Source organism: Salvelinus fontinalis, chromosome 2 (genome assembly GCF_029448725.1).
Source record: "Salvelinus fontinalis isolate EN_2023a chromosome 2, ASM2944872v1, whole genome shotgun sequence".
Taxonomy (NCBI): Eukaryota; Metazoa; Chordata; class Actinopteri; order Salmoniformes; family Salmonidae; genus Salvelinus; species Salvelinus fontinalis.
Genome location: NC_074666.1, coordinates 84068210 through 84095116, shown reverse-complemented (window position 1 = coordinate 84095116; position 26907 = coordinate 84068210). Strand labels below are relative to the sequence as shown.

Below are 26907 nucleotides of genomic sequence, written 5' to 3'. Positions count from 1 at the left end.
GCCGACAGCCAAACCACAGATAGAAGAAGAGGCAGTTAGCAGTATATTTGGCCAAACTGTCCCTTCCCTAGAATTGAAATCGTTTCACATCCGAAACGATCCAAATCTTCTCAACACAAAACCTGGGAGATCTTTTCCACAACTCTCAAGATATAAAGGTGAGATACATCTATATCTAGATGTTTACAGATTGCAAGGAGTAATTGAAAGCTGACTTGAAAGTTACATAAAGTAGTGTAACATGCGCAGTAAAAAAAATAAGCTAACACAAAGTGTGTGTGCATATGTGTGTGTGCGCGCTGAGTAAGGGAAAGAAAGAGCCAGGACGAGTTGAACTGGTCAATCAAGAGTACCCGTCTTGAATTCATAAAGAATGAAGACATTATGAAATAATTATTGTGGCCACGACATAGCTTACTATAGTTTATTTTAAAATGTGTCGCCTCATGGGCTGTGGCTGGTCTAATGCCATAAAAGCATGTTTATTTGTTTAGAAAATTTCCCTACTACCCTTAAATGTAGTTATTTATTGCCATTTAATTATTTTCACCTATTTCATTCTGGTAACATGTAAATCATAATGAATGAATCATTTATATTTAACCTTTTATTTAACTAGGCAAGTTATGTCTATGGCATGTCTTTGACTAAATCAAATCACATTTTATTGGTCACTACACATGGTCAGCAGATGTTATTGCGAGTGTAGTGAAATGCTTGTGCTTCTAGTTCCGACAGTGCAGCAGTATCTAACAAGTAATCAAACACTTCCACAACAACTACCTAAAGCACACAAATGTAAGTAAAGGAATGGAATAAGAATATATACATATATGGATGAGCAATGACAGAGCGGCATAGGCAAGATGGTATAAAATACAGTATATACATTTGAGATGAGTAATGCAAGATGTGTAAACATGATTAAAGTCCCATTATTAAAGTTATTAGTGATCCATTTGATTAAAGTGGCCAATGATTTCAAGTTTGTATGTAGGCAGCAGCCTCACTGTGTTAGTGATGGCTGTTTAACAGTCTGATGGCCTTGAGATAAAAACTGTTTTTCAGTCTCTCGGTCCCAGCTTTGATGCACCTGTACTGACCCCGCCTTCTGGAAGGTAGCGGGGTGAACAGGCAGTGGCTCGAGTGGTTGTTGTCCTTGATGATCTTTTTGGCCTTACTGTGACATCGGGTGCTGTAGGTGTCCCGGAGAGAAGGTAGTTTGCCCCCGGTGATGTGTTGTGCAGACCGCACCACCCTCTGGAGAGCCCTGTGGTTGCGGGCGGTGCAGTTGCCTTACCAGGCGGTGATGCAGCCTGACAGGATGCTCTCAATTGCTCATCTGTAAAAGTTTGTGAGGGTTTTAGGTGATAAGTCACATTTCTTCAGCCTCCTGAGGTTGAAGAGGCGCTGTAGCGCCTTCTTCACCACGCCGCCCAAACATATCCACAGATGATGCAATCTCTATTGCACTCCACACTGCCCTTTCCCACCTGGACAAAAGGAACACTTATGTGAGAATGCTATTCATTGACTACAGCTCAGCGTTCAACTCCATAGTACCCTCAAAGCTCATCACTAAGCTAAGGATCCTGGGACTAAACACCTCCCTCTGCAACTGGATCCTGGACTTCCTGACGGGCCGCCCCCAGGTGGTGAGGGTAGGTAGCAACACATCTGCCACGCTGATCCTCAACACTGGAGCCCCCCATTGGTGCGTGCTCAGTCCCCTCCTGTACTCCCTGTTCACCCATGACTGCATGGCCAGGCAGTACTCCGAACCCATCATTTAAGTAAGCAGACGACACAACAGTGGTAGGCCTGATCACCGACAACGACGAGACAGCCTATAGGGAGGAGGTCAGAGACCTGGCCGGGTGGTGCCAGAATAACAACCTATCCCTCAACGTAACCAAGACTAAGGAGAGGATTGTGGACTACAGGAAAAGGCGGACCGACTACGCCCCCATTCTCATCGACGGGGCTGTAGTGGAGCAGGTTGAGAGCTTCAAGTTCCTTGGTGTCCACATCACCAACAAACCAGAATGGTCCAAACACACCAAGACAGTCGTGAAGAGGGCACAACAAAGCCTATTCCCCCTCAGGAAACTAAAAAGATTTGGCATGGGTCCTGAGATCCTCAAAAGGTTCTACAGCTGCAACATCGAGAGCATCCTGACTGGTTGCATCACTGCCTGGTACGGCAATTGCTCGGCTTCCAATCGCAAGGCACTACAGAGGGTAGTGCGTACGGCCCAGTACATCACTGGGGCTAAGCTGCCTGCCATCCAGGACCTCTACACTAGGCGGTGTCAGAGGAAGGCCCTAAAAATTGTCAAAGACCCCAGCCACCCCAGTCATAGACTGTTCTCTCTACTACCACATGGCAAGCGGTACCGGAGTGCCAAGTCTAGGACAAAAAGGCGTCTCAATAGTTTTTACCCCCAAGCCATAAGACTCCTGAACAGGTAATCAAATGGCTACCCGGACTATTTGCATTGTGTGCCCCCCCAACCCCTCTCTTACGCTGCTGCTCCTCTCTGTTCATCATATATACATAGTCACTTTAACCATATCTACATGTACATACTACCTCAATCAGCCTGACTAACCGGTGTCTGTATGTAGCCTCGCTACTTTTATAGCCTCGCTACTGTTTTTCACTGTCTTTTTACTGTTGTTTTTATTTCTTTATTTACCTGTTGTTCACCTAATACCTTTTTTGCACTATTGGTTAGAGCCTGTAAGTAAGCATTTCACTGTAAGGTCTACCTACACCTGTTGTATTTGGCACATGTGACAAACAAACTTTGATTTGTCATGTCTGTGGATAGGGTGGTGCTCCATCTGTTTCCTGAAGTCCACGATCATCTCCTTTTGTTGACGTTGAGTGAGAGGTTGTTCTCCTGACACCACACTCCGAGGGGCCTCACCTCCTCCCTATAGGCTGTCTTGTCATTGTTGGTAATCAAGCCTACTACTGTTGTGTCGTCTGCAAACTTGATGATTGAGTTGGAGGCGTGCATGGCCACGCAGTCATGGGTGAACAGGGAGTACAGGAGGGGGCTGAGCACGCACCCTTGTGGGGCCCCAGTGTAGAGGGTCAGTGAAGTGGAGATGTTGTTTCCTACCTTCACCACCTGGGGATGACTCATCAGGAAGTCCAGAACCCAATTGCACAGGGCGGGGTTGAGACCCAGGGCCTCAAGCTTAATGATGAGCTTGGAGGCTACTATGTGATGAATGCTGAGCTGTAGTCAATGAACAGCATTCTTACATAGGTATTCCTCTTGTTCAGGTGGGATAGGGCAGTGTGATGGTGATTGCATCATCTGTGGACCTATTTGGGTCTAGGGTGACCGGTAAGGTGGAGGTGATAGGATCCTTGACTAGTCTCTCTAAGCACTTCATGATGACAGAAGTGAGTGATACGGGGCGATAGTCATTTAGTTCAGCTACCTTTGCCTGAGGTTTTCTTTTTAAATCAGAATGTTCAAGTGATCATGCATTTTAATAAACTTGGAATAAGATTATTTGAGAATCTTAATTGACACATCATGCATTATTAGTCCACTCTCAAAACATAGCTCTTGCTTTTTTGAAACCACTTCCTTGCTTTTCCCAAGTTCATTGTCCAGACAGATATTTTCTCTAGCAGGCAGACAGATGTTTTTTTTTTACTTTTTGAAGCACTGAGGTATTTTTGTAATTTCTACCTGTCAGAGCCAGGTGCAGATGTTTTGGTGGTGTTGTAGTATAAGGGACGGTAATCTGGAGGTGTAGGGGACCAGGCCAGGTTAAGGTTAATTGCATTCTGACTTCAGTGCTGTGAAAGACAAATTGTGTTTTCTGTGAAAAGCACTATCAGATATTCTGATGAGAAGAAGCCTGTGTTTCCGCTGTAGGTGTCCGTGGTTTTGATAAGTGTGTGTGATAGGCATATTTTTCTGGTGTTTGTGCCTTCATTCGTGTGCGTTTTGTGTGCCTCATATAGCAGTCTACAAGCGTTGCGCTTCAACCGCTCTTGATCAATGTTTTCCGTGCTGGATATTTCATAGTGCTGACAAGTCGCTAGCAGAGGGGAAGTAGACAAATCTACTGTAGTGAGTCTGTCTCCTCCCCTCCTGTGTTCTATTGGCCCGGGACCAGAACTATAGTGACTCAGGAAGAAGAGGACAAGAGGGTGCAATACTGAAGATGCTCCAACACCACCTCCATTCATTTATCTAATCAAGGGCTAGCAGGGCAGCAGCCCAGAGCAAAGCCTTCTCTGGTAGATACCAAGGCTCTTTATCTAAACAAATATATATATATTTGACCCCCTTTTTTCGTGACATCCGAATGCTATCCAATTACGATCTTGTCTCACTGCTGCAACTCCCCAACGGACTCTGGAGAGGCGAAGGTTGAGTCATGCATCCTCCCGAAACATGACCCGCCAAGCTGCGCTTCTTAACACCCGCCTGGGATCAAACCCCAGGCTGTGGTGACGCCGCAACACTGTGATGCAGTGCATTTATTCCTAGCTCTACAAACAGTGACCACACCCTTTATTCAGTAGCAGACACACCTTGAACCTACTAAGTGTGGGTGATTGTTTCTCTGTGTTTGTTTGAGACAGCAATGCATCAGCCTCTCATAAAGTTGTTTAGTCGTATGTGTGTGTGTCTGGTTGTTGTCCTCTACACAAACTCCAGGCACCCTCTCTGTGCCGTCTCTGGTGATTTTAAAGCTGTGTGTCTGTCTCGGGGTTCACCTGATTGTGTTTGAGAGGCAGCCAGATGAGGGTCCATTATTGCATTAGAGTGCAGATCCTAGACCTGGGCTAATCAACTTAGCCTCAGCATTACTGGCTGCCTGGACAAGGTAGATGACTGGGCAGATTCTACAACGTAGATAGAGACCTCTGATCTGCAGTTTGTGTGTAAATGAATAGCTCAGTATATACCATTATCATGTAAGAGGCGGCTGTTGTTAAAGGTAGGCCTATCTTCTCTGACGTGTCATATAAGATATTCTAGTCATAACTAGAATATCTTATACTTAAGCTAGTCATCCTGTACTGGTATGCACTTGTGGTTTTAAACGGGTTTACCTAATCTCTCTTTCGACCTGTCTCTCTCTCTCTCCTCTCAGACCACTGTTGTCTGATCTACCATGTCGGCCAAAGCCATCTCGGAGCAGACGGGGAAGGAGTTCCTCTATAAGTACATCTGTACATCTGCAGCTGTCCAGAACCGGTTCCGCTATGCCAACGTGACGACTGAGACCGACTATGACCGGCTGGCACAGGACCACCCCTGGCTGCTCACTGAGGTAAGGAATAACTGACCCATCGAAGGCCCATTTTTAGAACCAAATTACGACCTGGTACCTATATCTTAACAGCTGCTCTTATGTCATTCAATCACCAAGGGTCAATGGCACGACTGTCTTTTGAGACGTCAACTATTTCTTCATAATGATGACTGATCCACGCAAGGTTAAATGTTTGCTCAAAACAAGGATTACATTACCTTGCAGTCAGTCGATTCAGTTTGGCCACATCATAGTTATGGAGACAGATTTATGACTATCACAATAGCCACCTTTCCTGACTGCAGCCTGTGTGAAATGCTAACATGTTACAATCACTTAGCAGGCCCATCTTCACTCCAGCCACTCTTCTGGCTGTAAAATGTAAACGAAGCAAAGTCGACGTAGAGGAGAGTGACCGTCCGCGTCGTCATCGGAATGTATCATGAGGAATAAAAAGTGACATCCACAATGGGAAGAGACACTCTCTTTAAGAGCAGTCATAATTACCTCAGAGATAGACCCCTCTTTCTCCCAGACTCCTAATAGAATTACAGTATGACTCATCTCCCAGGGTAAAATCTCTCTCTCTGTCTCTCTCTCGCTCACTCACTCACCTGGAAGGCTGTTTTGGTGCTTTATCAAGTTGGATGCAGTGAGGGCAGGTGTAGGCCCAGATACACATGACAGGATTGATTAGGAAATTACATTAACTTTCACCCTGGGCCCTCTCTGCCTGGTTTTACTGGCAGCACTCCAGATGATAATGGCTCGAGTCTCATAAGTCACTTCTCTCTCCATCTCTGATTGATCCAAGAGAGGTGGGGGGGAGGGGGAGGACGGAGGAATGGAAGGAGGGACAGAGAGACTGATAAACAGCTTCTATCTCCAGGCCAACAGACTGTTGAACAGTCACCACTACCTTAGTCACTGTTACTAGCTGGCTTCCACCCGGTACTCTACCCTGCACCTTAGTCGCTGCTGCCCTATGTACATAGATTGATTGAACTCTTGTCACTTTAATAATGTTTACATATTGTTTTACCCACTTCATATGTATATACTGTATTCTAGTCAAGGCTCATCCTATATAACTACTGCTGTACACACCTTTTCGGTTCATATACTGTCTATATAGTGGGCTCCCGAGTGGCGCAGCGGTCTAAGGCACTGCATCGCAATGCTATAGGTGTCACCACAGACCCTGATTCGATTCTAGGCTGTGTCACAACAGGCCGTGATTGGGAGTCCCATAGGGCGGCACACAATTGGCCCAACGTTGTCCGGGTTAGGGCTTGGCCAGGTTAGGCCGTCATTGTAAATAAGATTTTTTTTTACTGATTTGTCTAGTTAAATTAAGGTAAAATATATGTACAGTACCAGTCAAAAGTTTGAACACACCTACTCATCCCAGGGTTTTTCTTTTATTTTTACTATATTGTAGAATAATAGTGAAGATATCAAAACTATGAAATAACACATGTAGTAACCAAAAAAAAGTGTTGACTGGTACTATATAATATCTATACATGCATACATACAGTGCATTCGTAATGTATTCAGACCGCTTGACTTTTTCCATATTTTGTTACTTTACAGCCTTATTCTAAAATGGTTTAAATTATTTAAATTTAAATACTCATCAATCTACACACAACACCCCATAATGACAAAGTGAAAACAGGTTTTTAGAAATGTTTGCAAATGTATTAAAAATAAAAAACGTATCACATTTACATAACTATTCAGACCTTTTACTCAGTACTTTGTTGAAGCACCTTTGGCAGTGATTACAAACTCGAATCTTCTTAGGTATGACGCTACAAGCTTGGCAGACCTGTATTTGGGGAGTTTCTCCCATTCTTCACTGCAGATCCTCTCAGGCTCTGCCAGGTTGGATGGGGAGCGTCGCTGCAAAGCAATTTTCAGGTCTCTGCAGAGATGTTCGATCGGGTTCAGGCTCTGGCTGGGCCACTCAAGGACATTCAGAGACTTGTCCTGAAGCCACTTCTGTGTTGTCTTGGCTGTGTGCTTATGTAACAGTATAACTTTAGTACGTCCCCTCGCCCCGACCTCGGGCGCGAACCAGTGACCCTCTGCACACATCAACAACAGTCACCCACGAAGCATCGTTACCCATCGTTCCACAAAAGCCGCGGCCCTTGCAGTGCAAGGGGAACCACTACTTCAATGTCTCAGAGCAAGTGACGTCACTGATTGAAAGGCTATTAGCGCGCACCACCGCTAACTAGCTAGCCATTTCACATCCGTTACACTTAGGGTCGTTGTCCTGTTGGAAGGTGAACCTTCACCCCAGTCCTGAGCGCTTTGGAGCAGGTTTTCATCAAGGATCTCTCTGTACTTTGCTCCATTCATCTTTCTCTCGATCCCGACTAGTCTCCCAGTCCCTGCCGCTGAAAAACATCCCCACAGCATGATGCTGCCACCACCATGCTTTACCGTAAGGATGGTGCCAGGTTTCCTCCAGACGTGACGCTTGGCATTCAGACGAAAAAGTTAAATCTTGGCGTCATCACACCAAAGAATCTTGTTTCTCATGGTCAGAGTCCTTTAGGTGCCTTTTGGTAAACTCGAAGCGGGCTGTCATGTGCCTTTTACTGAGGAGTGGCTTCCGTCTGACCACTCTACCATAAAGGCCTGATTGGTGGAGTGCTGTAGAGATGGTTGTCCTTCTGGAAGGTTCTCCCATCTCCACAGAGGAACTCTGGAGCTCTGTCAGAGTGACCATCGGGTTCTTGATCACCTCCCTGATCAAGGCCCTTCTCCCCCGATTGCTCAGTTTGGCCAGGAGGCCATATCTAGGAAGAGTCTTGGTGGTTCCAAACTTCTTCCATTTAAGAATGATGGAGGCCACTATGTTCTTGTGGACCTTCAATGCTGCAGACATTTTTTTGGTATCCTTCCCCAGATCGGTGCCTCGACACTATCGTGTCTCGGAGCTCTACAGACAATTCCTTCAACCTCATGGCTTGGTGTTTTCTCTGAAATGCACTGTCAACTGTGGGACCTTATATAAACCAATGTGTGCCTTTCCATATCATGACCAATCTATTTAATTTACCACAGGTGCACTCCAATCAAGCTTTAGAAACATCTCAAGGATGATCAATGGAAACAGGATGCCCCTGAGCAAAATTTCCAGTCTCATAGCAAAGGGTCTGAATACTTATGTAAATAAGGTATTTCTGTTTGTTTTTTATACATTTGCACAAATGTCAAAATACCTTTTTTCACTTTCATAATGGGGTATTGTGTGTAGACTGATTTTTAGAATAAGGCTGTAACGTAACAAAATGTGGAAAAAGTAAAGGGGTCTGAATACTTTCCTAATGCCATATATATATATATATATATATATATATAATATTCCAGACTCGTTCTGATATTTATTTTTTCCTTTTTTGCATTGTGTGTATTACTGCACTGCTGGAGCTAGAAACACAAGCATTTTTGCTGCACCTGCGACATTTGTGTACGATACCAATAAACTTTGATTTGAGGGGGGACCCGGAAACCTACCTCCTGATCTACAGATATAGCTCTCATCAAGATGGGCTTCAAATGCTGAGGATTGAAGTGTGTAATGGTACCTGAAGTGAACTCGCCCGTTTGTGCCACCCCTAAATGTCATCGTCGGCATATAGCCTGTTATCATAAACAACAAATTAGCGATGTGTTAATGTGAGGCTAACTACGTTATCCAGTCATGGGTAGTCTAGTCTAAGGATGATCACTAAATCACAGTCACTTATGTCATTATCCTGGTGTTGTGATGCTAACAGTTCGACCGTGTTGTCTGTTCCCTAGCGGCTGGTAGTGAAGCCAGACCAGCTGATCAAGCGGCGGGGGAAGCTGGGATTGGTAGGTGTCAACCTGGACCTGAAAGGTGTCCAAGAGTGGCTGAAGACCCGCCTCATGAGCGAGACCATGGTAGGTCGTTACACACACACACACACCAAGTCATCCTGAAGTGGATCGTCCTAAATACAGTAGCTACAGCTAGGTTCAGACCCATTCCTGCTAGGCTCTTCAGTCTGCACTGTAGTGAACTCTTTCACTCTGCTCGCTGTTTACTCTTTCTCCTGCAGAACATTTGGTTCCACTCAGCTTTCTCTCTTCACCCCCTCTTTCCCATGCCCACTAGTACTACCCATCCAAGTTAAGTGTGTTTCTGTTTTGATGTATGTTTAACTCTGCCTCCAGAGCTGTACAGATTGCTAATCAGCTCTCGGTCAGGTGCTTGTCAATCAGGCCAGTCAGCCGAAACGGAGAGTCCTGCCTGTGAGTAAACAGGTTTCAGTGTAAGCCGAGCACGCTACAGTAGGTCCATCACTCTGTGTGCCACTTAGATGTTTGTGTGCTTCATAAACCGTGGGCTAAGAGAGGGAGCGTGTGTGTGTCGGGTAGATCACTGGCCAGACATTTTAGATGAAAACGGCAGTCGCTGCTGGAGACAATAAATAAGAAATGAATGAATTCACAGGTTTTAAGACAGTGTCTATCTGGACAAATCATTTTATTTTGACTGGCTTGAACAGCTTTTGTTAATTTAGAATCTGGTTATCTTGTTCTAGAACATGTTTCACAATATGTTGTGTGTTTTCATTGCTTAGATGTGTTTATGGATAGCTGTACATGGGATAGTTAATGTATTTATTATGGATCCCCATTAGCAGCAGCTACTCTTCCTGTGGTCCAGCAAAATGAAGGCAGTTTACTAAATGAAGGCAGTTTACTAAATGAAGGCAGTTTACTAAATGAAGGCAGTTTACTAAATGAAGGCAGTTTACTAAATGAAGGCAGTTTACTAAATGAAGGCAGTTTACTAAATGAAGGCAGTTTACTAAATGAAGGCCGTTTACTAAATGAAGGCCGTTTACTAAATGAAGGCCGTTTACTAAATGAAGGCAGTTTAACATTACAATACATTCACAACAGATTTCACAACACATTAGGTGTGTTCCCTCAGGCCCCTACTCTACTACCACGAATCTACAACACAGAATCCATGTGTACGTGTGTTTGTATAGTGCGTATATTATCGTGTGTGTGTGTGTGTGTGTGAAGGGTGGTACTGGGTTTTATACTACAGTGTGTATTAGTTATTTGTATAAGTGAATGACATTCTGTAATGTGTGTGTCTGAGAGAGACTGGCTGTGTCTGGACTAGAGAGAAGAGGTGGGGTAGATTTCAGTCACTGTGAACAATTTAGTCTGTCAGCTCGACTTATTTTGTTCTCGCTCTCATCTCACAACCCATCACTCTTTCTCCTCGGCTTACCAAATCACTATTCCCAGAGGTCGACATGACTCCCTGCCTGGCTATTTCCCCATCTTTGACGCCATAGCTTCCCTCAGTGATAGGGTGTGACCAGGATAGTTCATGTGTTTCCAGGCGAATGGGTGTGAAAATGTCAGTGGTTATTATGCATCATATCAGTTGAATTGACCCCTTTTTGGTCACGACTTTTTTAAAGTTTGTGTGAAACTTCAATCATGTTTCACCTGCCTACTTTTCTTTAGTTGTTGAGCTTCTTCATCAATATATTCCTCCAACCTTTTTGTCCCTCTCTTCTGCCGTCTCCTCCCTCGTTCTCTAGGGAGCAGTGAGAGAAGAGTATGGAGATTATTTCAGTCTAAATTGGCCGCAGCCCGTCTTTAATCAGATGGACGATGAAGGGAGAAAAGAGGCCGTCTTTTTATTCCATGTCTCGGAAATGTCAACCTTCTCTTTTTCTCCCGTCTTTTTTTCTCCTCTGTCGACTGACTGCTCTCCCGGGCTGTCCCTGGTTGTTTTATGCCTGGGGACCTTTTACACAGGCAGTGTGACAGCCAGCTAAATGAGCTCTCATTTCCATGTTGAATTCACCTAGGACTATACTAGACTGCTGCTCTGTGTGGATGTCATCCTCTGTCAGTCTGGGCCTCCTTTTTTCAGACTTTATTCAATGAAACTTTCTTGTCCCGTGGCCTGATTATTTAGTCTGCTCTGTGGCCACTTTGTGTTCCCTTTGGGGACTTGAGGTGTGTTCATTCATACTGTTTTTTTTTTATAGCCTCCCTCTCTCGTTTTCTCTCTCTCTCTCTCTCTGCTTCTCTCCCACTTAGTCCTGAGGGCGTACCTGTAAACAAGTGCATTGTTGCGTTATGAAGGATCCTCCAGACTCGCTACAGCTGGCTCACTTCAACTGCTCAGAGAAATAGTCATTATAGCATTGTAGTCTCCTGTGGGAATTCCTGATGGTTTTGCCAAATTAAATGCAGCCTTTTTTGCTTCATAAGTTCTTTTTTTTTCTCCTCAGCACAATGTCTGTCTGTCTGAGCTTCTAAATAAGTGCTGTATGTGTTTCTCAGGTGGGAAAAGCAAAGGGGATCCTGAAGAACTTCCTCATCGAGCCATTCGTAGCCCACAAGCAGGTAAACTATCTACGTGATGCGAGTTCTCTAGTCTAGCTCCCTCACAGAGGACTGCAGCCGAACAGGTTTTCCAACTTACTTTAATTTTTATTCATGAGTTGTGTGAGGTACTGCACCTTCACTAAACAGTACGTCAAATCTCAAGGAATGGCTGTAAAGGGATAGTTCACAAAAAAATGATACTTGTATTTTGTTCATTAGTCCATTGTTAATGCCATCCGAAACAGTGATGCGTGTCAGCAGTCAAGTTTTCAAGATTGAGTGCTTTTTAAGTACAGAACAAAAACTCTGAAGATAGTTTGAGTGAATTATCCCTTGAACAAAATGGCTTCTATGACGTACCCGTCTCTGGTTGTCTATAACTGACCTGTGTGTGTCTCCCTATCCCTCAGGAAGAGGAGTTCTACGTGTGTATCTACGCCACACGGGAGGGCGACTACGTGTTGTTCCACCACGAAGGAGGGGTAGACGTGGGGGATGTGGACGCTAAGGCCAGTAAGCTTCTGGTAGGAGTGGACGAGAAGCTGACTGAAGACGCAGTGAGGAAACAGCTCCTGACCCATGTCGCTGCGGACATAAAAGAGTGAGTGGCGCGAGACAGTGCCTTCGTTTGAAAACAGAATTCTAATTTGTAAGAGAGAGACTTTGCACACTAAAATAACAGGATACTAGATTAATGGAAGGTATATTTCTGGGAGAGGACCTTGTTCATTCTGAGGTAGAGACGTGGAGGGTTAGAGAAAGAACCCGTTGTTGCGTAAAACTAAAGCTGGCTGGCAAGCAATGGCAGCACCACTCACTACAAAACAGAGAGAGGAAAGCGATGGCAAGGTACTCTAATAATGCTGGAGGGAGGAGGGGGGGTGAGTTCCATTAGAGAAATGACATACTCCCTCCTACGAGTCGCCTTTCTTCGATCACCCCTTTCCTTTCTCCTTAGCCTTATTCTGAGCGTGTTCCTGGAGCCTGACGTTTATTTTGATGGGTGTGATACAGTGACCCCCCCCCTCCCCCCCTCCCTTCGCTCGAAACAGCTCTCTGTGAAGGCAGGCAGGGCCTAGCTGGGCTCCCCACGGCCTTGGCTGACATTGAGGAAGACGGCTCTGCACTGTTCACCCCCCCCACACCCTCTTCTCTCCTTTTGGATCCAGGACCGGAGCGGTGGCCCTAGCCCCATCAGAACCTGTCAGTAGGAGAGGAGCTTAGTCACTGTGGGTGTGATGCGTCGGGCCTGACCCCCCCCCCCCCCTCCCCCACTCCTTGAGGCCAGTGTTCTCCTGGCAGCTAGAATAGCCCTCCTGACAGAAAGGAGACTGATGTGGTCACAAGGCCACAGAGCTGCCTGCACAGCTGACAGACAGGCAGGCAGAGAGGAATAAATAGTGCCCCCACCACAGCCCTTCACCCATCTGTTTTGACAGGAGGAGGCGGGAGTAATGTAGAGGCTTCCTTCGTTGTAGCGAGGCTTACCGGCTAATTTACAGGTGCAGTGGAAAAGAGACGGTTCCTCCTCCAACACTGCCTCCACCCCTCCCTCTTTCCCTCACTTCTTCCGTATTAATGTTGGCTCTTGTGTTTATGGATTTAGTGCTATATAAAGGGTGTGACTCACTGTTTTGAAAGGAAAGTGGTATCACTCAGGGAAATGAATTAGATTGAACAGTCAGTTAGTTGACAGATCTTCCACTGACCCAAATGTATTTCTCTGCACATAATAAGGACGAGAAAGGGGCTGTCTGTATTTTAGGGAAAGTTAAACGATTTAAAGTGTGGCTATTAAACAGTTGAACTTGTTGTCTGGTTATTTCTTCCTGCAGGGTTCTGGCCAGCTTCATCGTTGGACTGTTCAACCTGTATCAAGACCTATACTTCACCTACCTTGAGATCAACCCACTGGGTAGGTCCTGTCATCCAATCCTACCACATCCAACACTCCTACCAACCTCCTACCGCAGCCTTAACATGATGCCCTGAACAACTCCCTCATCCAGACATACACTCACAGCCTCGTCATAGAACGAAGAAGTTTGAGGGGGGGGGAATAAAGATCTGACGGAATCTAAAAACATCTCCTTGTAGGAAAACATATAGAGGAGCAGAAGTTCATTACAACATTCTAATTCTGAGGGGGGGGGGGACTTGTTCAATAATTCATGTTCCTGCTGTTTGATGACTGCAGTGTGTTTATCAGGGTGTAATTGGTCATCAGTACCAGGTTATATGCCCCGTGGCAGCTGTTCCTGTGGAGGGGAGAGAACTGGGGCTGCTGAGACCTCCCCTCCTGCTTTGATGTCTCCCTCACACCCCCTGCCTCTGCAATCTCCCCTTCCTGCAGAGTGAGTAGGGACTAGGGAGGTTAGGACGCCCCCTGGGGGTGGACATGGTCCTTTCTCAATACCCCTGTGTTCTATTTTAGAGCTCACCCCCACAGTGGCACCGCTGGAGACCAGCAGGTTTCTGTGGAAACTACACAAACGAACACACAGTGTCAGTGTTTATCTAAACTAAACCGTGCCATTTCCAACCATACCTGATCCCAGAACAAATCCACTTAGGTAGGATGGAAGCAGCGAGCTACAGATGGAGAGCAGTGCTCTAATTTCAATCACAGTGGAAGAAGCCAAGTGAATATCAATAAGAGGATGTGGTTCTTTGCCTTCTGTATTTAACCCTACAATGCCCTAGGCTAACATGCTACTATTTACCTTCCACGTCGTGTCTCTTCGTTTCCTTCTCCCAGTGGTCACGAAGGATGGCGTCTTTGTGCTGGACATGGCGGCTAAGATCGATGCCACGGCTGACTACCTCTGTAAGGCCAAGTGGGGCGACGTAGAGTTCCCTCCACCCTTTGGCAGGGAGGCCTACCCTGAGGTGAGGACAATCGCCTGACTGCTAGCCAGAGGCTGCTATGTCCATTTTGTTACTTACAAGGATAAGGGCAGTTCCAAGGAAGTCATAAAATAGTATACAATCGCTTTACAAGTAGTTGTGTATCATGTAAAGACCAGGGTTGGGGTCAATTCAGAAAGTTAATCCAATTCAACATTTTCCTCATTGAAAATCATGGCAGATAATTTGAATTTCAGTGTACCTCCAGAATTGAAATGGAATTGACCCCAACCCTCATGAAGACTTTATATATATTTTCAAATAAGCCTCCACCTAAGTTAATCTACATAAGAATCCCAGATGTACATATTATATCTGGCTCCTCATTAGTTATTTTTTGCTGACTAGATGCACACCCGTACAGTGACAAAGGTTTCAGTTCCTTCCATGACTATTTTATGAGTCCTCTGGCTGTCCCAGCTATGGAGAGAGATGTTGATCAGGAAAGGGACTAGGGGAGTGACTCTGAGCCTTGACTCATACGGAGTTAATACCATATCTCCGTGGCGATACCATAGCACACCCCAGTAGCGACAGTCGTCGGGGTGTAGGGCTACTTGGACAACAGGGATGTTCTGACCTCATTAGATGTTATTATTTTACCCTTAGATATTCCGTCATCTGTCTCCCGTTTCTATGGCCCAGTCTAGATTTAAAATGTTTGACCACTGTTTTTGTCTTTATTGTTGATTTTTAATTGGCTTGTGTTTTGATAGCGGTTTTTGGCATTATGGTTAATGGTTCTCGTGTGTGTGTGTGTGTGTGTGTGTGTGTGTGGCTCTGGCTGGTCTGAGCTGCTTTGAGACCGAGGGTCTGGTCTGTCTGGGTGCTGTAGGCACCAGACGGGCCCGTTTTAATTGGGCTGCTGTCAGTCTGGGGTGGAGCCACGGGACCAGCGGGGGCCTTTGATTGGGTGTGTCTCCAGCTGTGTCCCTCGCTGTCACAAACAACCAGCTCTGATTGGCAGCAGGCTGTTTTTACCGCCTGGACATTCTGTCTTCTTTTCCCAGTAGTATCAGAAATAAGTGTTACACCACACAGGAACATCCACATGAACAGGTGCACAAACCAAAAAAAAGAATCTGAGGAGAAATACTGATATTTGAAAGTGTGGACCTGGGCTACCAGAGATGTTTATCCTCTGTCGTTGAACCAGGATAAAATGAGTTTGAAAAGGTAACGACATGAGTGGATTATTACAGCCTAATGAAGTGGTGCTCAATCTGATGTCTGACCTGATTACCGCTGCTCTCAGGAAACCCTGCACTCCCAATAACACTGGACCTTCAGCTAACCTCCCCTTTGGCTCTTGCAGGAGGCCTATATTGCAGACCTGGATGCCAAGAGTGGTGCCAGTCTCAAACTCACCCTGCTCAACCCCCGTGGCAGAATCTGGACCATGGTGGCAGGAGGAGGGGCTTCCGTGGTCTACAGGTAGAGTACACCAATCACAATGTCTCAAATCTCAGCCATGTGTCTTCACCACAGCATGCCACACGATGCTACTAATAACATGTTTGGAGTTTCTCTCAACACTCCCATGTTCTTAGCTTAGTTTCTGGCTGGCTCCTAGGCTACGCTAGCTCGGTTGTAATTGGGTTTAGCATTAGGAGAGTGCACCAGCTGGTGATGGAACAATCAGATTGATGGCGCAGCCGAGGTCAGACGCTGCTGCTTGTTCAGCAGAGAGCTAAATGAGATCATCTAACGATGCGATCTTAACGAGAGTCTGGAGGAATGAGGAGACTTCCGTCTGTCAGGGGCATGAGGCGTAACGTACACAGACACGCCTACTGTGACTGAATGCTTCTGTGGATTGGAGTAGTGTCTGTATAGATTGTTTTAACAGTGTTTACAGACTTGGAGAGAGAGACTTGGTTGATCTAAACTTTCACAATGCACTACTATGCTGAATGTACAGTATACTGTAGATGTTTTCTTCAGGTGATTGTGTATATTGTCCCTTGCACCCCTCTGTTTGTGTGTTTTATCCAATGGGATGCTTCCCACACAGTGACACCATCTGTGACCTGGGCGGGGTTGACGAGCTGGCCAATTACGGGGAGTATTCCGGAGCGCCCAGCGAACAGCAGACCTATGACTATGCCAAGACCATCCTGTCACTGATGACCCGTGAGAAACACCCCGACGGAAAAGTCCTGATCATCGGAGGAAGCATTGCAAACTTCACTAACGTTGCAGCCACATTTAAGGTAGATGTAAAAATGCAGCCACAGAGTTGAACACAATATCTGAAGCAATTGTGATTTAGATTCCCATAGGATTAGGCTACTCTGAGATCCTCTCTTGTCTGGGTTCCAGGGCATTGTCCGAGCCATCAGGGACTACCAGGGCCCCATAAAGGAGCATGAGATCACCATATTTGTCCGCCGTGGGGGCCCCAACTATCAGGAAGGCCTCAGGGTCATGGGCGAAGTGGGTGAGTAGCTCCACAATAGATAAAAGTTCCTTTGGCAAGAGATTTTCATTGTCTTGTATTTCTCCTAATTTCCTCTGTGATAAAAGGTCAGGCCAATGCTATTTTTAGCTTTTGATTGACACACTCGACCTTCTGAAGACATTCACTGTGTGTGTGTGTGTGTGTGTGTGTGTGTGTGTGTCATGTTTCCACAGGTAAGACTACTGGCGTCCCCATCCATGTCTTCGGCACAGAGACTCACATGACTGCCATTGTCGGCATGGCGCTGGGCCACCGACCAATACCCAAAGAGCCTCCCGTCGCCGCCCACACCGCCAACTTCCTCCTCAACTCCAGTGCCAGTTCATCGGTAGGTTACACTGGGCCTATAATTGGTTACAGGGCAATTCTACCACTTTTCAATGCAGTCAAAAATGTGATGTTGCTGTTTATTTATGATATTTCCACACTGAGCTCAAAATAACACTCTGAAATTGTGAAAATTATGATAATGCCTTTTTTAATGTAAGAGATTTTGGAGGGAGAAAATGCCTGGAATTTCAGCCTGTTCAGATGGGATAATCTGATTATTCTGATCAATGACCAGTCACCATTTATTTGTATATGCATCCTCCTACTTTGAAGGGGTAAGCGGGGTGGGCTCTAGAGTCTAGATTATCCTATCTGCTAATCAGTGTATGTAAATATATTAACATTTGTATCAGCCTGCCCGCACGATCAGACCGAGCATTTCAATGGCAAAAGGAGGCTCAGGGAAATAAATGATTTCAAATGATAGTTATTTTCAGGAAATATAAACACACAGTGATTTATTAGACCTACAGTGATGATAGAAAAATAAGACTGCATGGCGACTTTAATATGTTATACCCGATGACATCATCAAAAATGTCAACATTTTAAAAACAGTGATTTTTCAAACACTGAGATTGGCGGTGACGTGTATCCCACGCTAGCACAGTGAGGTCATCTGAGGCGCGTCTTTTTGTGTGTAGAGCATCGCCTGGCTTTGTATGCTGCTGTGGTTTTAAGTAGCAGCCAGGAGACAATACACTAGGCCTGCGCTGTAGCCTGCAGGGCTCCATTAATAATGTGCCGCACCGGGGCTTTCAGAGAGATGCGTCCGTGGTCATGGGAAGGGGAACTACGTCCATTTGATGATGGATGATGTCAGGGCAAAAGGGCAAAGATATGAAGGTAGCAAATACACATGTACAGGTTCGCAAAGGTGCCGATTGGGCTTCCTGGGGAATGCACCCATCTCACTCTAAACACAGCTCAACTGAATGTCGTTTTAATGAATTTGAATGAATTTAAACTTTGTGGGCCCAGCATGTAGATTGTTTGTTTTTAAAGCAAGTTCAACACATGAGTCCGCTGTGCCAGAGACATCGTCTGTACATAGGGCCCTACTGTGCAGCTGGCGTCACTGCAGGTTTATCACACAAGGCTTCATTGTAAATCTTGCACCGTGCTACTCTCTCTCTCTATGCAGGTAATGTGGCCCTGTCACAAATAAAACATGACTCTTTTTTAGGCAAGTCATTCAAATCAAGGCTGTTCTAGGAAGGCATGTGTGCATCAGGGCTGGTGTTGACCTGATTAGCTCCTCAACAGAATGTTACACTTCTTCTCCTGTCTTCCCTCTCTTTTCTCTCCTCTGTCCTCTCCAGACCCCAGCCTCCAGCAGGACAGCTTCCTTCTCTGAGAACAAGGCTGGCCCCGGGGCCTCTGCTGCCAAGAAGGCCAAGTCAGGGGCCCCTCCAGGTGAGCTCCTCAATGAGACCACACACACACACACACACACACACGGGAAACGTAAGAATGATGCTTCTCAGGTATTTATGTAAAAGTAATGGAATGCAGTTTTACAAGCCTGGTTGGGGTCAATTCCAGTTAGTTCAGGAAGTACAGTGACATTTCAATTCACTAAAAATGATTTTTAATTAGGAAAATTCCAATTCCAAATTTTTATTTTCTGAATTGACTAGAATTGAAATGGATTTGACCCCAACCCTGGTAGCAAGAGGCTTCCTTGAGAACCACTGCTCTCATAAAATGCGAGTTTGTCTCCCAGCGCCCCCTGGTGGCCATTAGGGGTCTCACAGCCCACATCAGCCCAGGATCTGTTGTGAAAAACCTTCCCTTTTAGAGGGCGTTATCTACGCACGTTCTGAATGTAATACCATTGATTATATTGTTTCTGATTTTTGTTTTGTTTTATTGTTGTGGCACCACAGAGCGACAGGCGTCGTCAGACAGTCCAGGAGGTAGGACACTCCCCTGTCAGACTGACTAGGGTGGGCCTGGGACATGGCTCTCCCCCTAGCCCCCCTGTGAAGCCCTCGAGCTGGGTCATGTGCTCCTGTCCTCTCTCATGTGCCTGTGCTAGAAGTGGCTTTTATTTGTATGGTGTTCTAATGGTTCATCCATGGGAACAACTAGGACGATATTGATCTATAGGCGACTACATTTCTGATCACATTTGTAGTGCTTAGAGGGGAATTTCTGACATCCAGAAATATACAGTGAAAGCATGTTTTGTATGGTTGCGGGTTCAGCTTCTGTCTCACTAACCCCTGTGGTTTCCTGTCGGTCGTGATGTCTCAGTCAGCGGCTGGCTGTCAGTGTTCGGTTCCTTCACTGTCTAGTAACTGTTTGCCCTGCCATGTGTCTTCTGTTGATGTTGTGTGCCCTGTTCTATCACACCTCTTAGCAGAGCAGGATATGACTTCTTTAAAGCTCGTACCTCTCTGTAGTGAGTTAAAAGCCCTTTTATCTCCTGGTGCGATAATAAGGAGATCAAGCTATTTTTCTCCCTCTGAGTAAGTGTGAGTGCATGCCAAACCTCTGTTCATTGTTTGAGGGACTTTGCATTTTGTAGTTAACCTTCCCCTCCCATCTCTCTCCCTCCACCTTTCCTCCTTTCCTTCTCCCTCCCTCTCCTTTCCTTGTCCCCTGTGTGTTCCTGTCCCTGCAGTCAAGGCGTCAACCCTCTTCAGCAAGCAGACCAAGTCCATCGTTTGGGGCATGCAGACTCGGGCCGTGCAGGGCATGCTGGACTTTGACTACACCTGCTCCAGGGATGAGCCCTCTGTGTCTGCCATGGTCTACCCATTCACGTAGGTGTCTCTTTCTCTACTTCCTGTTTCCTCTATACCACTCTAACTGTCGTGCCCCCAGACCACAGAGATGTGTTGAAAATAACAAGCATGTTGATGGTCAATGCTGTGTGTGTGTGTGTGTGTGTGTGTGTGCTTGTGCGTTCACACGTGCTTATCTTATTTGTCTGGTTCATCTTTCGATACTCAACGCTGTGACTGTCTGTGTGTTCCAGTGGGGACCACAAGCAGAAGTTCTACTGGGGCCATAAGGAGATCCTGTTGCCTGTCTATAAGAACATGGGCGACGCCATGAAGAAACACCCGGAGGTGGACGTGCTCATCAGCTTCGCCTCGCTCCGCTCTGCCTTCGACAGCACCATGGAGACAATGCAGTACCCGCAGGTTGGTAGTGCCTCCATGCCATCCAGAGGGTGTCATCTAATGGTAAGGGAGTCGTAAGGTCTGACCGACTGTAATACTTCATATCCCCACCCCTTCAGATCCACACCATCGCCATCATAGCCGAGGGCATCCCTGAAGCCCAGACCAGGAAGATCATTAAGAGGGCGGATGAGAAGGGTATCACTATCATCGGCCCGGCAACGGTAGGCCCCTCTTACTCTACACCCCTCACTTACAGTATGTGAGGCCTGCTTTTTTAAGGTGTAGAGAAGAGTATCATATCTAACTCTGTGTGTGTGCGCGCTTGGCCAGGTTGGAGGGATCAAGCCTGGCTGTTTTAAGATCGGGAACACAGGGGGCATGCTGGATAACATCCTTGCCTCTAAGCTGTACCGTCCAGGCAGTGTGGCCTACGTGTCCCGCTCTGGAGGCATGTCCAACGAGCTCAACAACATCATCTCCCGCACCACCGACGGAGTCTACGAGGGAGTGGCCATTGGAGGAGACCGGTAAGAGTGTGTGTGTGTGTGAATGGGGTGGATAAGATTACTGATGTATGTCTGTGTGTGTATAATTAATGCTTATTTCTTCATTAGATACCCAGGCTCAATCTACACAGACCATGTGCTGAGGTACCAGGACACCCCAGGGGTAGAGATGATCGTAATGCTGGGAGAGGTGAGGTTATGAAAGACACACCCTCCACTCAGTAAACTAACCATAGAAAAATAAACCGTATCCTTTTAACACAATCAATTTATTTTCATCGAGCGTAGCTAATTAACATCGACATTTATGACCATACTAATTCCATGTTTGGATACTCACCTCTGCAAGTGTGTGTGTGGACTTCCATTTAAAAGCACTGTTGGTCTCCCTTCTAGATTGGCGGCACAGAGGAGTATACAATCTGCCAGGGCATCAAGTCAGGCAGGATCACCAAGCCTGTGGTGAGCTGGTGCATCGGTACCTGTGCCACCATGTTCTCCTCAGAGGTGAGTGTGATGGGAAGAGTTTGGGGGGGAGGGGTTAAGTCATTGGATTTGAGAGAGACTTGCAGGGCAGGCATACTGGAAGAAGGGGTCTGGTTTAGAGGTCGACCGATTATGATTTTTCAACGCCGATTAATCTGCCGTTTTTTTTTATATTTTATTTTTTATTATTTTTTTCTTCATTTTTATATAATTTGTAATAATGACAATTACAACAATACTGAATGAACACTTATTTTAACTTAATATAATACATCAATAAAATCTATTTAGTCTCAAATAAATAATGAAACATGTTCAATTTGGTTTAAATAATGCAAAAACAAAGTGTTTGAGAAGAAAGTAAAAGTGCAATATTTGCCATGTAAAAAAGCTAACTTTTAAGTGTCTTGCTCAGAACATGAACATATGAAAGCTGGTGGTTACTTTTAACATGACTCTTCAATATTCCCAAATGTTAGGTTGTAGTTAATATAGGACTATTTATTTATCTCTATACCATTTGTATTTCATATACCTTTGACTATTGGATGTTCTTATAGGCACTATAGTATTGCCAGCCTAATCGCGGGAGTTGATAGGCTTTTAGTCATAAACAGCGCAATGCTTGAAGCACAGCGAAGAGCTGCTGGCAAATGCAGGAAAGTGCTGTTTGAATGAATGCTTACGAGCCTGCTGCTGCCTACCACCGCCCAATCAGACTGCTCTATCAAATATCAAATCATAGACTTAATTCTAATATAATAACACACAGAAATATGAGCCATAGGTCATTAATATGGTCAAATCCGGAAATGATGATTTCGAAAACAAAACATTTATTCTTTCAGTGAAATATGGAACCGTTCCGTATTTTATCTAATGGATGGCATCCCTAACTCTAAATATTGCTGTTACATTGCACAACCTTCAATGTTATGTCATAATTATGTACAACTCTGGCAAATTAATTACGGTCTTTGTTAGGAAGAAATGGTCTTCACACAGTTCGCAACGAGCCAGGCGGCCCAAACTGCTGCATGTACCCTGACTGCTTGCACAGAACGCAACTATTTGCTATTTCCATAGTTAAAAGAAATTTATGTTAGCAGGCAATATTAACCAAATATGCAGGTTTAAAAATATATACTTGTGTATTGATTTTAAGAAAGGCATTGATGTTTATGGTTAGGTACACTGGTGCAGCGACGGTGCTAAATCATCACCCGTTTGGCGAAGTAGGCTGTGATTCGATGATAAATTAACAGGCATATAATCGATGCGGTGCAACGCAGGGCAAGCTAGATAACTGGTTGATGATATTACTAGTTTAACTAGTGATTATGTTAAGATTGATTGTTTTTTATAAGATAAGTTTAATGCTAGCTTGCAACTTACCTTGGCTCCTTGCTGCACTCGCATAACAGGTAGTCAGCCTGCCACAGTCTCCTCATGGAGTGCAACTTAATCGGCCATAATCGGTGTCCAAAAATGACGAATACAGATTGTTATGAAAACTTGAAATCGGCCCTAATTAATCAGCCATTCCCATTAATCGGTCGACCTCTAGTCTGGTTATGGGGTTGGTGACTGTCTCCTATGATATGCTGACCCGGTCTGTCACCTGTAGGTCCAGTTTGGTCATGCTGGAGCGTGTGCCAACCAGGCCTCGGAGACAGCCGTGGCCAAGAACCTGGCTCTGAAGGAGGCCGGAGCCTTTGTACCCAAGAGCTTTGACGAGCTGGGAGATGTCATCAAGTCAGTGCAGAAAATCACACACTGATATGATTTAGAAAAACATACATCCAAGCCACAACATAAGATTGACCGTTTTAATGAATGTACAAAAGCACTGTTGTGAAATTGAAGTTTCCCATCCTCATGTACAGGTCAGTGTATGATGACCTCGTTGGCAAAGGAGTCATCGTTCCAGCTATGGAGGTGCCCCCTCCCACGGTGCCAATGGACTACTCCTGGGCCCGGGTGAGTAATGACAGTCAGTGCCACGCTGGCTCATGTCCCCTGTGAGTTAGCGGTGAATCAGGATCTCTTATTGGCTCTGGACAATGTTATTGACTTCCATATAAGGCAAACTTCACTGAACCGCATCAGACTGTGTTAAACTGAAACAGATGGAGAGCAATGGGAGGGTGTGGTGACTCTCCCCCTCTCTCTATCCATCTGTGCTGTAGGAGCTGGGTCTGATCCGTAAGCCAGCCTCCTTTATGACCAGTATCTGTGATGAGAGGGGCCAGGAGCTCATCTACGCTGGAATGCCCATCACTGAGGTGTTCAAGTCGGAAATGGGCCTGGGAGGAACACTGGGACTGCTCTGGTTCCAGAGGAGGTACACTTCTGTCCCCCAAACCGTGAAACAGTCAATAATAATAATACTGCCATTGTTCACATAAAACATTAAACATACACTATCATATTTGAATACAATTCTATGTCTCTGTGTCCTCCCTCCTCCTTGCCCCAAGGCTGCCCAGTTATGCTGCCAAGTTCATTGAGATGTGTCTGATGGTAACTGCTGACCATGGTCCTGCCGTCTCCGGTGCCCACAACACCATCGTCTGTGCCCGTGCTGGCAAAGACCTCATCTCTAGCCTCACCTCTGGCCTGCTCACCATCGTAAGAACATAGTCAAGTCAACCTCGACATACTTGGGCCCACTCAAACCAGCAGAGTAGCCTCTTCTGAAGATAATGCCTCTGTTTAATTAAGTAATTGAGCTTTGGTAGTCGAAGTGTGTCTATTTGACTGTTTCTTTCTGTATGTGTGATTTCCAGGGGGACCGGTTCGGAGGGGCCCTGGACGCTGCAGCCAAGCAGTTCAGCAAGGCGTTTGACAGCGGCATGTTGCCCATGGAGTTTGTCAATAAGATGAAGAAGGAGGGCAACCTGATCATGGGCATCGGACACAGAGTCAAGTCGGTGAGCACCGTCCCTGTGTCTCTGTTAGGATGCCATGTGTCTTTCATATTTTTTACTGTGTGTGTGTGTGTGTGTGTGTGTGTGTGCTTCAGATCAACAACCCAGACATGCGGGTGCAGATCCTGAAGGACTTTGTGAAGAAGAACTTCCCCTCCACCCAGCTGTTGGACTACGCCATGGATGTAGAGAAGATCACCACCGCCAAGGTACTAACCCTGTCGTCCTCTCCTGCAACCTGGGTCACCCCACTGAGACCATCTGTTCTAAACCATGTCTTCTCCTCTCTGCTGCGGTTTCAGAAACCCAACCTGATCCTGAATGTGGACGGTTTCATCGGAGTAGCCTTTGTGGACCTGCTCAGGAACTGTGGTGGATTTACACGGTAAATCCTATGCTATTTAACTCCAGTCAATGACATTAACTATACTACTGTGTCTGGGTCATCCGGCTGTCCTTTTGTTGGCCTTAGCCTACATTCAGTGTTGCTTCAACTCACCATTGCCCCCGGTGTTTGTCTTCACCCCTCAGGGACGAGGCTGATGAGTTTGTGGAGATCGGAGCGCTGAATGGAATCTTTGTCCTGGGGCGAAGCATGGGCTTCATCGGTGAGTTGGGGGTCAGTGGTCATGACCCTGATGAGTTTGACCCCTAGAAATGGTCATGGGAAAAGGGGCTGTGATGTAAGGAGCGGAGGATACGCAGTATGATATTGCTAAAATTGGAACCTTACCGACGCTTCTACTTCTCCCTCAGGACACTACCTGGATCAGAAGAGGCTGAAACAGGGTCTGTACCGTCACCCTTGGGACGACATCTCCTACGTTCTCCCTGAACACATGTCCATGTAACCATGGAAACCAGGCCATGGACCCCCCCCCCCCCCAGTTACCCCACCACCGCACCCTAACCTCCACCCTCACCTTTACTGTGTTCTGTCAGCCCCAAGTGGTGGGAGAACAACAATGAGAACTGATATTATTATAGATGTGTCTTTACAACAGTCATTTTTTTTATTTTTTACTAATACAGTTTCAGCTTTTTTTATCAGTTAGCTGATCAACCCCGTTAATAATAGCAAGGCCTGCAAAACTGTGAAGGCGCACTCAGATGTGTCTGGGTCTGCTAGAGAGATCAAGCAAGCTGCAGAGAATGAGAAAAGAGGCTCATTCATTAGTTCACCCTTAACCCTATAGTGTGTGAGTGCAGTTAATGCAATTCTCTTCCCAAGATTACCAGTAGGGATACAGATGATTGTCTTCTGTTTTACTGCCAATACTACTGCTATTACTACTACTACTACTACTACAACAACAACAACAGCTTCTATACTACACCTATGCCGACAGTGAAGTACGTTGATGAGACTATCTCCCACGATCATCTCTCTCCGTAAACCAAGCATGTGTCTGTGTATCAAAGACTTCCTGTGTGTCGCTGTGCAGTTCTCTTTCTTGAGTGTGTTGGTGCCATATTAAAATCATCCGCTTTTTATCAGGGGTGAGCCGTAGTGCAATAATACTAGCTACTGTTTTACAGTTATATAGATTATAGCTTTATTTATGTATAGATGTTTTAACAGCCGAGTAAATAAATGTAATAAAGTATTAGCATTTTTGATGTACTGTAAATGCCCATAAAACGGTTGTGTTTTAAACCGTAAGATATGTCACTGACCAATCACATTGGGCTGTAAATACAGTGAAAAGCTCATCCTCTGTTCCAAACAGGACGGTGCCCAGGATGGCAAATGTACCATAGAATGCAGCATTATTTATCTGAACGTTACTAGCTAGACCAGCTCCATTGTGACCGGCTATTTCTTGTAACCTGTATCTGTCCGTACAATTTGATTTGTCATGTCAACACAATTTGTTTGACCTAATGTGATGTGAACTGAACGTGCCTCTGTAGAGATGTGCCGTAATATATTTTCAGAACGGTGAGACTGAGTATATTAAAGATGACCCATTGAAACACAGCTCTGTCTGGTTCTTCCATAAAATACATGTGGTATATAATCATTTTAATTGTTTCACTGTGTCGTACTCCATCCGTTTATTAAACCATTGGTTTTAAAACCGATACATTTATGATATCATATCCAATAACAGAGGATGTAGTGTCCTATTAGGAGCCATCTTCGTTTTCTCAAACAGCCAGTGCAGATGAGGGTCTACTAGATGACTATAGAGCTTATTCTTCAGACCTCAGTCCTGTTTTATGTGCTCTGGGGGTGTCATTTCTGTACATTCATGGCAAAGTGATTCTACTCACTTATGTGACAGAGTGGGACTATGCATTGGCCTTGCCCTTTTATATGAAATAACATCCATCACATTAAATTAATGGAAACATCCATGTGTAGCTTCCATTCAGATCATTCAGACACCCACACAGAGAAGGTGAATTGATGATACCCTACTTTGGCAGAG

At 45.4% G+C, this 26907-nt stretch overlaps 1 protein-coding gene across 2 annotated transcripts; it reads left to right on the top strand.

Moving 5' to 3' along the window:
• Positions 1–73: 73 nt before the first annotated feature.
• On the top strand, positions 74–26453 carry LOC129829550 (ATP-citrate synthase-like). Of its 2 annotated transcripts, XM_055891309.1 has the most exons (28): positions 74–158; positions 5137–5316; positions 9124–9246; positions 11671–11733; positions 12126–12316; positions 13551–13630; positions 14474–14604; positions 15938–16056; positions 16637–16835; positions 16945–17062; positions 17257–17411; positions 18736–18829; positions 19303–19332; positions 20043–20184; positions 20400–20568; positions 20667–20771; positions 20881–21077; positions 21165–21246; positions 21453–21563; positions 23170–23297; positions 23429–23522; positions 23732–23886; positions 24023–24173; positions 24332–24475; positions 24568–24681; positions 24775–24857; positions 25004–25080; positions 25229–26453. In XM_055891309.1, exons 2-28 carry the CDS (start codon positions 5158–5160, stop codon positions 25321–25323), a joined length of 3309 nt encoding a protein of 1102 aa, XP_055747284.1. In that variant the 5' UTR covers positions 74–158; positions 5137–5157; the 3' UTR covers positions 25324–26453. The 2 variants fall into 2 exon arrangements, with proteins under 2 accessions (XP_055747284.1, XP_055747293.1); XM_055891318.1 differs by lacking the exon at positions 19303–19332.
• The last annotated feature ends 454 nt before the right edge of the window (positions 26454–26907 follow it).